The 18,402-nt window shown below is 37.0% G+C and overlaps 1 protein-coding gene across 5 annotated transcripts in view; it reads left to right on the top strand.

The window, feature by feature from the left end:
* LOC121315989 (serine/threonine-protein kinase MRCK alpha-like) overlaps positions 1-18,402 on the top strand; it is a 207,675-nt gene that overhangs the window by 174,712 nt on the left and 14,561 nt on the right. For 4 of the 5 annotated variants that reach the window (XM_041250646.1, XM_041250649.1, XM_041250648.1 and 1 more), the window contains exons 20-30: positions 102-193; positions 1,148-1,224; positions 2,971-3,009; positions 6,840-6,959; positions 7,479-7,559; positions 7,729-7,834; positions 8,333-8,469; positions 8,747-8,886; positions 16,310-16,391; positions 16,558-16,774; positions 18,185-18,247. In XM_041250646.1, coding sequence (XP_041106580.1) covers positions 102-193; positions 1,148-1,224; positions 2,971-3,009; positions 6,840-6,959; positions 7,479-7,559; positions 7,729-7,834; positions 8,333-8,469; positions 8,747-8,886; positions 16,310-16,391; positions 16,558-16,774; positions 18,185-18,247 — 1,154 coding nt within the window. The remainder of the gene's footprint in view (positions 1-101; positions 194-1,147; positions 1,225-2,970; positions 3,010-6,839; positions 6,960-7,478; positions 7,560-7,728; positions 7,835-8,332; positions 8,470-8,746; positions 8,887-16,309; positions 16,392-16,557; positions 16,775-18,184; positions 18,248-18,402) is intronic. The other variant, XM_041250647.1, reaches the window with a different exon arrangement.

The following is an 18,402-nucleotide window of genomic DNA, read 5'->3' as shown; positions in this document are numbered from 1 at the left end:
ACACTAGGAGAACTTGATGTCTTCTGGTTTAAAACACAAGTAATGAGTAATAAATATATTGTGTTTGTAATTCCACTTTTTTTGTTCCATTATATTTCAAGCAAACTGCAAGAGTCAGAGAAGAAGAATATGGAACTTTTGTCAGAAATTGAAAAACTGAAGAAGGAAACGGAGGAACTTAGATTGGAAAAGGGTATGAATTGAGAAGAGATGCATATAATGTGTATTGGGTTACTTGTCAAGAGTACTTTCCTTCGGTCCCAAACTCACTTTGCTAGACCTCTGTGTTCTGAAGTTGCCTTTGACTGATGTGGTTGTGAATGACTAGGTATGAATAGGCTATCCGTTTGAAATAGTGTTAATTAAAGGAGTGGTGATATAGTTCAGTGACATTTAGCAGATGCATGTTTCTTGAAAGCTGAAGATGTCTAAATGGCTGTGAAATACAGAGCAGGTTGTAAAGCAGCTAAGTGTAGGTGTGTTTATAAATGTTAAAGCCACATCAAAACAGTCTTGATTTGAGAAACTTTGGGAAATCTGCACTAATTGTTTGAACGGTTGCAAAAAAAAAAAAAAAAAGTTGTTTCTTGGCCTTACTGTCTCAATTTGTAATTGACAGACTGTTGACTGCTTAGATTACTAACTTGTTGCATCTTTCAGGTGGAAGATTTGAGGTATTTTGTTCTCAGCTTAGTAAATTTACAAGCATGCTTACATAGCCCTGGTCTGAATAAGATCTTTCTTTCTTGAGGTCTTTATGGAAGTTGTTTTCTCTAGTATCTAATTGATTTAAAAAATGAAGAGGTCAATTTGTTCTGAATAGTTACATAACTAAAGGATTAGATTTTACTTTTTTGTTTGGAAAATTCATTTCTGATTTTTAAAATGGACTTTATTTAGTATTACTTTTGTCATACAATATATACTTGTATATTTACCGATACTGTTAATATTATGTGTGTACTAAAAAAAATCTAGCCTTTTATTGGATTGAGATAGGAGGTGGACTACCTTCTCTTTAGAACAGGGTATAAATCGGACCTATTGAATGTTTATCATGGGGTTTAGCCCAGTTAAAGCAGAAAGGTCCTCCCTTACAACTAGAACAAAGTATTTCATCATTTCAAAATTGCTGCTGTTTTTTTAGGTGTAAAGAACCAAGACTCACAGAATTCTTTCTTGGCATTTTTGAATGCGCCTACCTCTGCTCTGGATCAATTTGATGTAAGTATTCAAACACCAAAGCAGCATTCACATTCAAATTCACAGTATAAGGTTTGATGTCTTCTATATACTTAGAATTTTGTGATTTTTATTCTTACGTCATAAAAACTAAATATACATATATAATTGACCTAAGAAAAGAGGAAATCTGAAAGTAATGATAGAGGGACAAATTAGTCACTGTCTGACATTTAATAAGTAACTCCAGTATCTAAAACCTATTTCTAAGGTTGGATTTATTACATAAATCAAAGTATGACACAAATTAAATAAAGTGATGGTGATGTTTATCTGTTTCCTTTTAAAATAAGGCATCCCTGATCTAAAGGCACAAGAAAATGTAATATTTGCTTTAACAGTTTGTTTGTGCTTTTTTTTTTCCCTCCATTTGACTTGAGTGTCTCTTTCATTAGTATGTTCTCCTGTGGGCTCAATGTCTGCTTTCAGGTTTATGGTTTCTCAATTCTGTTTTGTCTTCACTGCTTTTGTCAGTCAAACAGGACTCTCTTTACTCCTCATCTTCTTCTTTAATTGAGTTTTGGGATGATGTAAGTTTAATTGGTGTTTAAATCACTGGTAAGCAGGACAAAAGCATTGGCTTGAATATTCCACAGTCAGTATGGTGAATTTTATTAAAGAATGTGGATGCAGAAACGATTCATAAGTGCAAGACATTGAGTTTCTAAAGGTATAGAACAAGTTTCCAATGTCATCAGAGCAGTATTACAGTGACGACTTTAATTTGTAACGTGAAGAATGCATTTAACAAAATAATATATTAAACTGTCAACTGTAATTACACAGCTTCAGAGCATAGGTGACGAATCAGTTTTCCCCTCTGCAATCACAGATTTGTATTTTACAAATAAGGTCTAATTATAGAGCCTTTTGTCAAGACTACTCAATGCTCCTGAATGTGCCTTTGGACTGTTTTACAGAATAGCTTGAATATGCAGCATCTATGGCAGTTTTTAGCACTATACGCAGACCCTTTTGTTCTAGCTTTTTGTAAGGAGTAAGGGTGAAGGGACTTAATTAAATATTACCAAATACGTTTCATTCAGTTGAGGTTTGATTTCTGCAGCATTTTCTTTAAAATGTTAATCAGTTAAGGATATTGTACGTGTAATGTAAAAAGATTCAATCCTTTCTTCAGTTTCTCCATTTTAATGAAATTGACTGTATTCAAAACAAGTCTGAAACAGGTAACAGATTGAAATGTAGGTGATATTGAGTATCACCCTAAGCATAGCTTGGACAGTGTCCAAATGCTGAGGCAAAGGAATATTATCAATGGTGTGTGTTGGAGGGATACTGTAAATGGGTTTGCTCAGAGTCAACGTTAATATATGCTGGAAAACTAAACTATCTAGCAAAATGATACGTGATTGTGAAAAAAGTGTTGACAGGTGCACAGCATTGTTTTTACCCTTTCACATAGTTTTTGGTTGTGTATCTATTTAATTGACAAAATAAAATAGCCATCATTACATGACAGCCTCCTAATGAAATCAATATCTACCACGAGACTGAAAAGTATAATTCTTAGGAAAAACAAACCGGCAGCCTGTCCCCTTTCCTAACCCCCCCACTCACCTACTGCTGTTAGTGTATGTATTCAGTTTATTACAACCCTCATGTTTTAGATGAATTTATCCCCTTTTCTGTTGTAAACATGGTGTTCCTTTTTCAGGTTTTCGGTCTTGTTTTTGACATGTTTCCCTCCTCTCTTTCTCTTTGTTGAAGCGTTCTCCTGCCTGTATCCCAGCTAGCAAAGGCAGACATGTAAGAGGCTGTTTTGTTTTTGTGTTCCTTTATTTCTTTTCTTCTGGTATTTCTGTTTCTTTTCATTCTTGCTTGTCTCATCTGTGCCTCTTGTTTTCCTTATTCACTGTCTTTCCAGATTGTTGCTTGTTCAGTATTTGCGCATGTATACGGTATAAAACAGCTTAATTTCCTGCTCTCATCTGTACCATATAGAGTATTGCAGTGGCATCAAATGTGTCTTTGTCATTTGACTTGTATAACAAGTAACAAAGACAGACCTTGTTTCATATTTATAATAGGACTGCAAGTTTGCTAATATGAGAAATAAAACTAAGTTGCTCTTCCTGCTGTGGCTATCTGCTTTACTTGGTGTGGCTGTGAAGTTTGCTGTACAGTAATACTTATAGATGGTACAAAAGTCCTGTTGGATGCTGAAGAACCAGGAAAATGCATTTCTCTCTAGCTAGCTATCTATATATATATATATATATATATTATATATATATATATATATATATATATATATATATATATACATACATACATACATACATACATACATACATACACTGAAAAAATGAAGACTACTTCATATCAGCACTTTTTATCAAACTGTGGATTGCTCCTAATTACAAAGTATAATGGATAATATTAATAGTCAGATAATCTCTACAATTTCAACAAATCCAGTACACTGTTCATCACTAATATGACACAATATTGTTTGTTCACTTGGATTCTAAAAATAGGTTTAGTTGCCAATGCTTGTTTTTTGCATTAGTGGCTTGTTGTGAAAGTTGAGTGACATGTAAAATATCTTCCTTGCAAATGAGGCTGCAGTATTTAATATTTTGTATATGCATTGTTTTTTTTAATTACCACAATTTCCAGGATTGGTGGGACTTTTACAGATGGCACGTACTGTATTTTACCCATACATAGTTGTTGTAAACCAATCCCCTAAAAATAATTGCTAATGTACAGGTATGTACAGATAAAGTAGCCGCTATAAGTTAGTTGCTTTTGCTGTGTGTTTATATAGCACTCAGGCTTTACAACAGTCACCTGCAATGGCTGCAGTGCTTTCTTTGTATTGCTTAGGAAAAGGCTTTATAAAGCATGGTTCAGTCAGCTGCTGTGTTAAATTGTCATACACCTTAAACACTCAAGCATAAGATACATTTTAGTAGTAAAAGGAAACTTAAAGGGCGCATCAGCACTACATGAAAAATAAAACATAAACTATCCCACCTTGCTGTTCTGAATCTATTTGGTCATTGTATAATAATCTATATGTGCCCCAACATCTGCATAATGCCACAATGTCCAAAATCATTCTCAATCATCTATTCTGAGTCAGAAAACATGACTTCCGCATGTACCCTCATATGTACTCTGAAATGTACCAGCGCATGCCTAATGAAACGTTGTATAACCTATGTTACCTGCGTCTGGAAACATTAATCTGTGTGACAAACATGGTCCGTCTAATTTTCCATAAGGAAGAAACTTGTACCTGCTTTCATTTTGTGTAGTAGACATCTTTCATACTGTACATGTTTCCTTCACATGTTGTATTTTGATGTATTATTAGGATTAATGTTGCATTCAGTAAATTAAAAAAAAAAACCCTCCATTTATAGCAGCACTGTGTTATTACAATATACATCCCCAAAGTCTTAGATATAGCTCCAGCTGATTCAGAATGTTTGCAGAATGGACACTTATCAACAAACTAGCAAATGAGATGCGGAAACTATGTATTTCCTTTCGGAATGACGTCTTTGAGGGTGATCCAACCTAAAAAAATAAATATTGAGGCTTTCATATTTGGTTTTCATTTGCATTTCCTGACACAACACATGCACAATCATCTTCACACCGTTGAGTAGGAAAGTCGAATTTGGCCACAAATTCCATCTCCCTATCAGTTTATCAACAATCTGATGTTGAAATATTGTCTGGCATTATTTTGGACGTTCCCTGCATACAGTCACACTGTGTTGCTGAGGAAAATTTGAATTTAAACTGTTAATAACACGACTTCGATATGGCAGTGGAACGGTATGTTTTTCTTTTTCATTTGTAGATTTTTGCTTGCCATTGTAACTGTGTCTGTTTGGGTGTTTGTGTTATCAGACACCTTGGGTTATACAGAAATAACAAAAACACGCAAACAGAGACAGTTACAATGGCAAGCAAAAATCTACAAACGGAAAGAAAAACATACCGTTCCACTGCCAAAAGGTGGAGGGATTTACAGGCTGAGTTGGAACCATGAAAGTTATTATAGTGGAACCTTACGCTGTATAATAAATTATGCATCATGTGTCATTAACAGTTTCAGTTCAAATTTCCCTCAGCAACACAGTATGAATGTGCATAGGGAACATCCGAAATAATGCCAGACAGTATTTCATCAGATTGTTGAGAAGCTGATAGGGAGATGGAATTTGTGACCGAATTAGACTTTTCTACTCAACGGTGTGTAGATGATTGTGTGACACGTGTTGTGTCAGGAAATGCAAATGAGAACAAAATACCAAGGATGAAAAAATGCAATATTTATTTTTTTTTAGGTCGGATCATCCTCAAACACCTCATTCCGAAAGGAAATACATAGTTTCCGCATCTCATTTGCTAGTTTATTTGATACGAGTCCATTCTGCAAACATTCCGAATCAGCTGGAGCAATATATAAGACTTTGGGGATGTATATTGTAATAACACAGTGCTGCTATAAATGTGGATAAGTCCCTTCATTAGTTGGAAATGAGAACAACTCCGTCTTAGTTTTATTCCCCCCGCAACCACTTACACAGCACAGAGGTTTTTTTTTTTAATTTATTGAATGCAACATTACTCATAATAATACATCAAAATACAACATGTAAAGGAAACATGTACAGTATGAAATATATCTACTACACAAAACAAAAGCAGGTACAGGTTTATTCCTTATGGAAAATTAGACGGACCATGTTTGTCACAAAGACTAGTGTGTTTCCGCGTGCAGGTAATATAGCTTACACAGTGGTTCACTGGGCATGCGCCAGTACATTGACAATACACACGGAAGACATTGGCAGTGCAGCATTATGCACATTTTTGGACGCATACGGATATTATACAATGACCAAATACATTCGGAACAGCAAGATGGGATAGTTTGTTTTATTTTTCATGTTGTGCTGATGTACCGTTTAACAGTGCTAACAATTAGACAGGCATGTCAAAGAGAATGTTGACATAAAGCTTATTGACATTGATTAAGATTTCTCATCAAAAACATTTGTATAAATTGTTAATATTTTAAAAAAACTTGCCATTCAAATCATATTTATTCTCGACTGCTCCTATTGATGTTACCATTGGTAATGATTGGAAAAACTTTTTGAGTTATACAAGGACGTAACCATTAATTATATTTAGTAAAAGGTTATTGAGTGCAGTTTCAATTAGTCTAAATACAGTTTTCTAAATAAGTTGATAGTGTTTAGATATTTATATGCAACAGTGTACATACAAATGTACCTTTTTACAGGATTGAAGCTTTTAGTACAGTATACTTTTTATTTTTAATTGAACAGCAGTAGTTTTTTGTCAGTTTAATAGATTACATGTCTTAATGTACTAAAATAGTCAAACATAAAACACATTTAACATTTTAGATCCAATACATTTCCTCTTATTAACATGCATTTTGAAATTAACAGTGGCTGCTAAAAAAATTAAAATAAAATAGTTCAGATGTTGCTTGTGCAAATAACCTTTTCCCTAAACACATTCATTAGATGATAGGAATGCTACTACCTGTCCTTTTGTAACACCCTCTCTGAACTCTCTAGATTGACTCCATTGAGAACTTTAACTTGTCCAATACGCCATCACGAGATGAAGAGGCCAAATCCCTAATTCATTCCAGATCCAGGTCCCCCTCAACTGCAAGCGACGTGGAACCAATTGAGGTGAGGCTTTTAAATAGATTTCAACAGTTTACTGGAATATTACTTTATTACCTTGAGATCAAACCAAACCGTTCAACTAACCAGCAACTTGGAATATTATATGGAATATGCAGGCAGCTAATAATATATTAAATTACCTGAACTTCAAGAATCACATGCATCAGTGCCCTTGTCATATTATGTAATTTCCATAATCACACCAAATTATTCAATCAAACAGTGACCTGGAACATTATACACAATATGCAGACCGTCAGTAATATATTAAATGATCCAAATTTTAATTATCACATGCACTGGTACCCTGGCTATTCTGTATGTTTATTATTGGGGTTTGCTTGAAGACATTTCAGAATCTTCAGCAAATTTATTCTCAGTTAGGTCTGTCTTTTTAGTTATTTAGTTATTTAGTTATTTTTTAGTTATTACTTTAGTTATCAAAAGGGTTGTGTGGTACACTTTGGGTGCCTTATGTGCATCAGCTCCTGTTTCATAACTTCTTGCCTCTACTTGTTTTAGGTAATGGATCACCCACCTCGCTCTGTGCAAACACCATCAATGAGGTCAGCATATAGTGGATCAGGCCTTTTAACGCCCAAGGTAATTTCTGACCTGATTTTATAAAAATACAAATTCTTCAGTGTTACTTTTTCTCACTACTGACTGTTGATTTCCTGTGTACTACATGTTGTTTCTAACTTTTAAACATCACCGTTTTTGCATTAAGTGAAATATAGTCTGATTGTGGTTATGTTTTTTTGCTTACCAGCCCAAAGCACATCAGTTTGTAGTGAAATCCTTCAGTACTCCCACAAAATGCAACCAGTGCACGTCTCTCATGGTTGGATTGATACGTCAGGGCTGTACCTGTGAAGGTGAGGAGAGTAGATGCTGTTGCTGAAAGTGTTTGATTCCATAACTGACAGTTCATCCCATCCTGGAGCACAAGAAGAGTATTAGGGCACTGTTTTAAACTATTGTATTTTGATAGCTCTGCTAGAATGCCTGTAATAGGAGCAGACAGATTGAATTATTTTATTTGTGTTTTATTAAATTGTTATCTGAGTGGTACCAAAAAAAAAAGCTCATAGAGATGAATTGTCTTATTTGCAAGAGTATCCTGCACAGACTGCAAGGTCAGGGCAATAAATCATTCATGCATTTTAAGAGTACTGTTCTGTCAGTTTTGTGCTTTTAATAGCCATGCCATTAACTATAATCTTTAAATATTGATAATGTAATATGTTTTGAATAAAGTTATAAATGTGTTTACCTTTATTGTCAATGGCAGGACATTGCTGTTCTTTTTTTTATGTTGCCATTTAAGTTTGATACTAAACCTTTTTTTTTTTTTCTGTTTTTTGTATAATTAGTTTGTGGATTCTCATGTCACGTGACATGTGCAGATAAGGCACCAGCTGTTTGCCCTATTCCACCTGACCAAACAAAGGGACCACTAGGAATAGATCCACAGAAGGGTATTGGGACAGCCTACGAGGGGCATGTCAGGGTATGGCAAGAAATACAAACTCAACCTTTATTCTGTGGAATTCAGTGAAACAAGGCAGATGTCTCATAAAACCTTTTATATGAGTAAAATACAGTATGATATTAATTAAACTTTTCTAGTCTGCTGCTGTTAATCTTTAATATGGTTTTATGACTTGTGAATAAGTCCCACTGTTTTATATGCATCTGTCTTTAGACAATGTATCTCTGACAATAAAAAAGTGCAAGTTCAGATTGTTGTGCTAGTGTAAGATGCTGCTTCTGCTGTGTTTCATTAGGTGCCTAAACCTGCTGGGGTGAAGAAAGGCTGGCAGAGGGCCATCACTATAGTGTGTGACTTCAAACTCTTCCTGTATGACTTGGCAGAAGGGAAGGCCTCTCAGCCCAGTGTAGTTGTGAGCCAAGTCATTGACATGAGGTAAGCTCACATTTACCTGCTGTAATTGGCTGAGCGCCGGTGAGGGGGTGGGGGGGGTGCTCAGGTCAACCAGGGTGTCCTTGGTTCACCGCACACCAGTGCCCCCTGTAGTCTGGCTGGGCGTCTGCGGGCTTGCCTGTAAGCTGCCCAGAGCTGTGTTGTCCTCCGACGCTGTAGCTCTGAGGTGGTTGCATGGTGAGTGCAGTGTGAAAAGAATTGGTTGGCTGACGACACACACTTCAGAGGACAGCATGTGTTCGTCTTCGCCGCTCGCGAATCAGCGCAGCGGTGAGCTGAGCCTGAATAATAATTGGATATTCTGAGAAAATAATAAAAAAATAATTGGCGACTACTAATTTTTTACTAAATGATAAGCTGTGAGATTTTTTTTTAAATCCTTCTTTTACTCTCCTGTTTGTGGATCAGAAATGTATATTTGAACCTCTTTGATTCAAGCTTTGATGAAATATAATAACGTATGTAAGTTCCTTTTTAAATACAAAATGTAACCATTACCTAATGGGATATAATCTTTTATGTCCTATATTACCAAAGCACATATATCAAAGCTGCTCATTTAATAGCCTCTTATGCTTCAGTCATCATCTCCTACCCTAGGAGATAAATACGAGTGATGCATAAGGCTCTGCGGCATTTTCTGTTTCAGCTTTGCCTGAGGAAGGGATGGGCTTTGACTTTGTCATAACTACGGAGATAAGTTGATTAATTCACTTTTTTCTCTTTCATTCATATTTTGAAATAATTTTTTTTTTATGAAATATTCGGTACCAGTGACCAGTTTGGTCCAGTTTGACACCGAGACCATTTTTTGTAGACCGGAGCTCTTGCTTGGTTTGTGCTAATTTTTCTAAGAGGACACTGGAAAGTAGGCTGGCCTGCTCTTTCAGGGACCGATCTGCATCTCTGACATGATGTAGATAAGCTGGGCCTTGCCCAGTTTCCACGTGTTGAGTCTTCCATCTCCTCTCTGGTGCAGATGCCTAATCTAGCATTACTGCAAAAGGATGTTTCATGTCCTAATAAGCAATGCTGTGTCACTGAAATTATGCTGAAAAAGGCTTATGCAGCCTCAGCATTTTGCACACGTCTTGATAGCTACAGTAGCATACTAGTGATTTACCAGTTCATGCTGCTACAATCACTGACCTTGGACTTAGGCCCTCGTCCCTCCAGTTGTCTAAGTACAATGGTCAGGTGTTGAGCAGGAGCATGGCTGCATTGGTGGCAGCACGAAGGCAGCTCTGGCTTGCTCAGGCTCGAGTACCTGACAAGGCGTCATTACTGGATGCACCTGTAATACCAGGGCATGCGTTTGGGCCGACAGTGGATGAGATGCTAAAACGCTCTTACTCAAGCACGTGTCTTCCAAGGAGTTGTCACGCCTCCTCCCCAAGCAGAAGACCTCAGACCAGGCGTCAGACCAACAGCCCTAGGGATTTCCTGCCACAGGTACAGGGCCCGTTCTGTCAGGCCCACCTGGATTATTGGCGATCTTGCGCCACAGACACCTGGTGGTGGCAGCCCTAGTGCAGAAACAGGCAATTTCAATTGTTCACCTTCTCCACGAGAGAGAAGGGTTTTACTCCAGGTGCTTCCTGGTGCCAAAATGGGATGGCAGCCAATCCTTGTCCTCAGACAGCTCAATCTGAACTTGAGAGTGCGAAGGTTCAAGCTGCTGACAACACGGCAGCTGTTGCAGTCAGTCAGGTCAGGCGATTGGACGGTATAAAATTTGCAAAGTGGTAACCTTAATATCACGGTATACAGTAAATCGTGCAAGTTATAAAATAAAGGCTTAAGTAGAAAGACTAATGTAAATCACTTAAATTTCTGTAATTCACAAAAATAAAACCAACAAATCACACTTCCTTTCATAGAATGATTTAAACATGTGGTATTTAGTGTTTTACTATGCGTTTCTTTTTATAAAGACAAACGGATTTAAAAAAAAAAAAAAAAAAAAAACTGAAGTTGTACACTCTCAATGTTATACTACAACAGTATTAAGATCTATTATTTGATCAAAATGACGTGGTGCTGTAGTTTAAAACGTTAAATGTACAAAATGAAATAAATAAATAAATACTTTGTTTAGCTGATGGTAAATAGAATTGGGAAATGATCGGTCTTGCTTAAAACACAAACATGTACCCGTACAGATTATTATAAGTTGTTTATTTTTTCAACTGGATAAATAAAAAAAAAAATATATAATATATATATATATATATATATATATATATATATATATATATATATATATATATATATATATATATATATATGAAGGACACATTTACAGTTCTGTGCAAAAGTTTTAGGCAGGTGTGAAAAAATGCTGTAAAGTAAGAATGCTTTCAAAAATAGACATGTTAATAGTTTATATTTATCAATTAACACGATGCAAAGTGAGTGAACAGAAGAAAAATCTTCATCAAATCAATATTTGGTGTGACCACCCTTTGCCTTCAAAACAGCATCAATTCTTCTAGGTACACTTGCATACAGTTTTTGAAGGAACTCGGCAGGTAGGTTGGCCCAAACATCTTGGAGAACTAACCACAGTTCTTCTGTGGTTTTAGGCAGCCTCAGTTGCTTCTCTCTCTTCATGTACTCCCAGACAGACTCGATGATGTTGAGATCAGGGCTCTGTGGGGGCCACACCATCACTTCCAGGACTCCTTGTTTTTCTTTACGCTGAAGATAATTCTTAATGACTTTCGCTGTATTTTTGGGGTCGTTGTCATGCTGCAGAATATATTTGGGGACAAACAGATGCCTCCCTGATGGTATTGCATTATGGATAAGTATCTGCCTGTACTTCTCAGCATTGAGGAGACCATTAATTCTGACCAAATCCCCAACTCCATTTGCAGAAATGCAGCCTCAAACTTGCAAGGAACCTCCACCATGCTTCACTGTTGCCTGAAGACACTCATTCGTGTACCGCTCTCCAGCCCTTCGGCGAATAAACTGCCTTCTGCTGCAGCCAAATATATTCAAATTTTGATTCATCAGTCCAGAGCGCCTGCTGCCATTTTTCTGCACCTCAGTTCCTGTGTTTTCGTGCATAGTTGAGTCGCTTGGCCTTGTTTCCACGTCGGAGGTATGGCTTTTTGGCCGCAAGTCTTCCATGAAGGCCACTTCTGACCAGACTTCTCCGGACAGTAGATGGGTGTACCAGGGTCCCACTGTTTTCTGCCAATTCTGAGCTGATGGCATTGCTGGACATCTTCCGATTGCGAAGGGAAGTAAGCATGATGTGTCTTTCATGTGCTGCAGTAAGTTTCCTTGGCCAACCACTGCATCTACGGTCCTCAACGTTGCCCGTTTCTTTGTGCTTCTTCAAAAGAGCTTGGACAGCACATCTGGAAACCCCTGTCTACCTTGAAATTAAACTGTCTTCAGCAACCTCACCTTGTTAGCTGAGTTTGGCTGTTCCTCACCCAGTTTTATTCCTCCTACACAGCTGTTTCTGTTTCAGTTAATGATTCTGTTTCAACCTACATATTGAATTGATGATCATTAGAACCTGTTTGGTATAATTGTTTAATCACACACCTGACTATGTGCCTACAAAATCCCTGACTTTGTGCAAGTGTACCTAGAAGAATTGATGGCAAAGGGTGGTCACACCAAATATGGGTTTGATGTAGATTTTTCTTCTGTTCACTCACTTTGCATTTAGTTAATTGATAAATATAAACTATTAACATGTCTATTTTTGAAAGCATTCTTACTTTACAGCATTTTTTCACACCTGCCTAAAACTTTAGCACAGTACTGTGTGTGTGTGTGTGTGTGTGTGTGTATATATATATATAATATATATATATATATATATATATATATATATATAGTAAAACGTGTTATTGGATTTCTAGCTACACATCACAACATTGCACGAGTAAGCTCATGTAAGCTAGTGGTGACTACAGATGCTTCCAGCTTAGTTTGGAGCTCTGTCTGCAACGGCTTGGTGGTAACAGAGTGTGGGAATCCCCATAGGAGGGTCTCCACATAAATGTTTTGGAGCTGCAGGAGGTTCATCTGGCGCTGCAGCAATTTTTCCAAGAAATACAAGGGAGACATATGTTGATATGTACAGACAACACAACAGTTTTGGTTATCTCTCTTGGCCTGAACAAGAACTTGGCCGTCATTGATGTTACGTTTTTTTTTACGTGTTAAGTATTAATACCCAGTTCTATAAAACTCCCTGCTCTGTGCATTAAAATTTGATCTATCAATTAATCAACTACTGACAAGTTCTTGGAAGCATTGTCTGCTTCATCTTTTACTCAGTCAGGATCAGTTGAAGAGCTGGAGGAGAATTATAATGGTATTCTAACAGAATACCTTGGATACTATTGTATCTTATAAAATTAAGAAAGTGGGTATAAAAAGATTCTCCCCATGGTTTAACGACACAACACCTATGATTGGGAAGTTGTAATGACTTCATGAATCACTTTAACAAAACAGATACTGACATTAGGAAACAGATATTCAGCAGCGTATCAAATTTTGATGTGTCATCAAACTATGCTACTTGCAATACACCAATCCACATTTTTGTGCTTTTTTCTTTGATTAGTCAAATGGATCTGGCTAATATAGTTAAGATGAAATCCAATACATGTGTGTCAGCTCCTATCCCTACTCCACTTTTTAAATAAGTATTCTCCAAAGTAAGTACCACGACATTAAATATTAATAGCTCCCTTTGTATCATGTATTGTTCCTAACTCTTTTAAGACTGCAATAGTAAAACCACTGCTCAAGAAATCTACCTTTGATCACAGTGTTCTTACCGAGCAACTTAACAAATTTCTTGCATTTCATAACATATATGAGAAATTTCAGTCTGGGTTTCAGACTTATCACAGCACAAGACAGCACTTATTAGAAAGGTTAATGATGTGCTGTTATCCTCTGACACGGGCACCCCTTCGGTTCTTATACTGTTAGATTTAAGTGCTACGTTTGACACTGTTGATCATTCTGTTTTAACTGATTGCCTTGAAAATCTGGTAGGACTGTCAGGTTGTGTTTTGTCTTGGTTTCGATCATATGTCTCGAACAGGTTGCAGTTTGTTAAAAAAGAGGAGAATTCTTTTCTGTCAGTGGTTACATGCGGGGTCCCATGGGGCTTTGTTCTTGGCTCAACTTGGATTTCTTTGTATGTGCTGCCTACGGGCAATAGTATGCACAGCTATGGGGTTAATTTCTCCCAGAAACAGGGCGACACCTTGACTGTAAATATTTTGAGCACCTGTCTTGCTGACAAAAAAAATTAAATAAATAAAAATGGGTGCTTAAACTTTTTAATGCTAAACTCAGATAAAACAGAAGTGATGATTCTGGGATCTCAGAAGCAACAAAGTAATACGCCTGATTTATCCTTGTTGGCTTTTCTTATGAACATATGAACTGAGAAATGTGAGTGTGATCTTCGACCCAAATATTTCTTGAGACACACATCAGGAATATTACTAAAATTTATTTTTGTCATCTAAGAAATATTGCCAAATTGAGAAGTATTCTGGCCCACTCAGATATGGGGAGATTGAGGCATGTTTTTTATCTTCTAGAATTGGTTATTGTAATGCCCTAGTCTGTGGTATTCATAGCCATGTTATATTTTGAAATGCTGCAGATAGAATTTTAACTGGGACTAAGAGATGAGATCATGTTATTCCTGTAATAGCATCTCCGTACTGGCTTTCGGTGTGATTCAGGATAGATTTTAAGGTGTTGCTTTTAACTTATAAGGCATTAAATGGCCATCATATTAAAATGATCTTTTAAAACCGTATATTCCTAGACGCCCACTCAGTTTTATTCATGTGAAGCACTTTGCAGCATATTTTTTAGTGGAAAGATTATTATTGTTATTATAATTATTATATTCCTGACATGGTGTCAGTCGCGTAAACTGGACCCCGTGACTTGCCCCATGGCAGATATACTGCAATTTTTGCTGGACATTTTTGATGAAGGGAAATCTCCCTCAACGCTTCAGGTCTACGTGGCAGCTATCTCAACTTGCCATGTTAAAATTGACTCTGTTTCCTTGGAGCACAATTCCAGTTATTGAAGGGTGCTCAGCGGTTAAGACTCACTAGAAAGGACCTTATTCTTTTGCTGGTGACTTAATGTAGTGCTGGAAGCACTTACAAAACCACCATCTGGGCCCCTGCATTCAGCAGAGCTGAAATTCCTGTAAAGATAGTTTTCCTGCTTTGCTATTACCTCCACTAAGCGGGTTGGTGAAATGCAGAATCCCCAACAGCGAAAGCCTGTTTGTTTTTTGTGGCAGCTAGAACTAAGGTTACTCTCTGCATTATCCTGCTTTCCATATCAACCAGTGGAATTGGAGGCCTTCCACCACCTCCTTTCCAGTCTGACAGGGAGAGGAAGTTCCATATGCTCTGTCCACTTAGGGCACTGGCGTATTATGTTGGCGGCAATCTGAGCGATTGTTTATTTGCTTTGGGTTCCATGGACAAGCCCTGTCTAAACAGTGAATGTCTATGTGGATTGCAGACATAGTCATGATTGCATACAATCTAGCCAATCTGCCCCCACCAAAAAAGGTCACTGGTCACTCTACAAAAGGCCTTGCAACCTACTGGGCATTATTCCAAGGTGCATCTGTCGCAGACATTGGCAACACTGCAGTATGGGCCACGCTTCATACTTTTACCAGGTTCTACGGACTGAATGTCGTAGATCAGCAGAACCCTGATTTTGGGACCAGTGTGTTAAGAGCAGACAGTTATTCTGCTTCTTAACACATTTTTAAAATTATTGTTACACTTTAAGTCCTGGGGTAGTTAGCCATATACCCATTTTTGGACTTCTGGTGTTAAATGCTGAGGTTACTCTGTGTAACCTTGCAGCATATACATTGCATGAGGGTTCTCCCTTACTGTACTGTGGACTATATGGACCCTTATCAGTCCTCTGCCGGTGTTGCAAATCCTTCGCTTGCGACTGCTTGGGTATTGTATCCCATTAGGTAGGTAATGGTTACATTTCGTAGTTGAAAGGGAAGGTTAGGTTTTTATCATAACCCTGCTTCCCTGAAATAGAAATGTAACCATGGCTGAGTTCACTCCAGTGCAGCAGGCCTGAAAAGAAAATGACGCTGAGCCTTACACGTCATTCGCATTTATCTCCTAGGGTCGGAGACAATGTCTGACACAGGGCTCTTAAAGGTGCAGCTTTGATATAAGTGATCGGGTAATTCAGGCTGTAAGAGATTATGTCCCATTAGGTATTGGTTGCATTTCTATTTCAGGGAACGTTTCAATTTATTTCTTAAAAAATGGTATTCATGCCTTCAAAATGTGTTTGTTTCTTCAGTAAAAATACTTTAATTCTCTGTATCTTCCAGGGATGAAGAGTTTTCAGTCAGTTCAGTTTTAGCTTCAGATGTCATTCACGCCAACAGGAAGGACATTCCATGTATCTTCAGGGTAAGTGGTCGTGTCTGATTGCTCATCTCTGATGAAAGAATTTCCTATACCTATTACCTAGTTCTTCTGTAAGCCATTTGACAACCAAGATGACCGCTTTCGACCGTAAAGTCTTTGGTTGAAGCTTAAAACAGAATTGTGCATTGTTTGTTATGTATAATTCCAGATTACAGCCTCCCAGCTCTCAACGGCAAGTAACAAGTGTTCAGTCCTAATCCTGGCTGACAGTGAGAATGAGAAGAACAAGTGGGTTGGAGTGTTAAATGAACTGCACCGCATTTTAAAAAAAAATAAACTCAAAGACAGATCGGTATACGCTCCTAAAGAGGCTTACGACAGCACCCTCCCACTAATCAAAACCACACAGTCAGCTTCCATCATAGGTAAGACTACAGCATATGGAACTTTACAATAAACAGTGCAAAAAAATGTGAATGTATATTACTGAGAAACTTAAATTATACAAACTTGTCAAGAAGAGTTATTGGTTATATATTATAACTAAGGCTACAATTTTGTTATGAAGGTGACGGAAATCGTGAAAATTGTGAATTTGAACAAAAGTCAGTGCAATCTTGAAATGGATGGAAAACACATTTGGTTCAGCACTTCCTTTAAAAATGCAGTATGTCATGCACTGAAAATACAAATCTCAGAGTGTCTGAATTGTTTGGTTGTATATGCATGCAGCATTTACGTGTAGCTATGAAGGTATTTTGTAGCTGAGCGAGCATGTAAATGAACACGGATAGTATGTTACTGTTGATTCTGATTTTCACATACATATAGTGCTTGTTCATTTTTTTTTTTAAACGAAAAAATGGGCTTGCATGTAAGTAATCCAGTGTAGTGTACACAAGTATTCTGTTGAAAATAAATACACTTTCTTTAAAACTGAACATTGCTAAACAAAATACTTCAGACTGCCGTTAAACATCTTTTTTTTTTATTCTCTGCAAACTAAATAAAACAATGTATTTGTTTTCTGGTCTTTTTTTCTGATCTTTGTGATTCCCTGTTTCTTGTACACGGTGCCTGCCTGTGTGATTTGACTTTTCTCTTTTTTGTCTGTTTTTATTTTTAATGGGGCAGCTCTGTAGGCTACACAAACAACCAATTTAAATGTCTCGTTCTTATTATTGAAGAAACAATATATACAGTTTCATTTGGAACATGGTATTAAAAACTATTATTTGACATGCTGATTTTGTATATATATATTTACATTTATGCCGGACGTGCACAGAGAAATATGAACACTGTTTACACTGTTTATTTCGGGCACCTTATGTTTCTGTATGTGGCTAGTGTGAAAAAAACCTTTAAACTAAGTTTTGTACTCTAAAGTAACATTCAAACTTGTCAGCAGTCAAAAGCAGTGGTCTTTATATTATTGGTTTTGGTGTAGTATTTAAAAGCTCTTGTGTCTGTTGATGTAGCTAAAGCTACATTACTTGGTGACCTTTCTGTGACCTTTCCAATGAATTCTTGTTTGTTTTTTTTCCGCAACTAGCCCATGAAATGTACAGAAAATCACTATGTCAAAAATGTAGCCTTAATTATAACTATGAAGACCTTGACAATGAAAATTAATCCAAATCCTTGTCTAATTTTACTAAACTCCCTGAATCGTTGCTCATACATTCGTATTAAATATATGTATGTACAGTAACTCTGTCTGTAAATCACACTTAGACATGTTATACATTTATTACTTGTTTATTTGGTTGCACCCCTACATGTTTTCAGTTTGCTTTGCTATTTTTTATGTGCATTTTTTTTTTCTGTCACAGATCATGAACGAATAGCTCTGGGCAATGAGGAGGGATTATTTGTAGTGCATGTCACCAAAGATGGTAAGTAAAAGCATTTAAAAAAATGAGTCAGAGCCTGAAGCCTGCTTCATCATTGTGTATGTATCTGGCAGCACTGCTCAGACTGGCCATTTTAATATGAGTGCTGTATACAGCTGCATAACACAAAAGGGACCAATGAAAACTGTGATGTGGGC

Source organism: Polyodon spathula, chromosome 5 (assembly GCF_017654505.1).
Source record: "Polyodon spathula isolate WHYD16114869_AA chromosome 5, ASM1765450v1, whole genome shotgun sequence".
NCBI lineage: Eukaryota > Metazoa > Chordata > Actinopteri > Acipenseriformes > Polyodontidae > Polyodon > Polyodon spathula.
The sequence above is the reverse complement of the archived record's forward strand: the minus strand, read 5'-3'. Positions and strand labels throughout refer to the sequence as shown.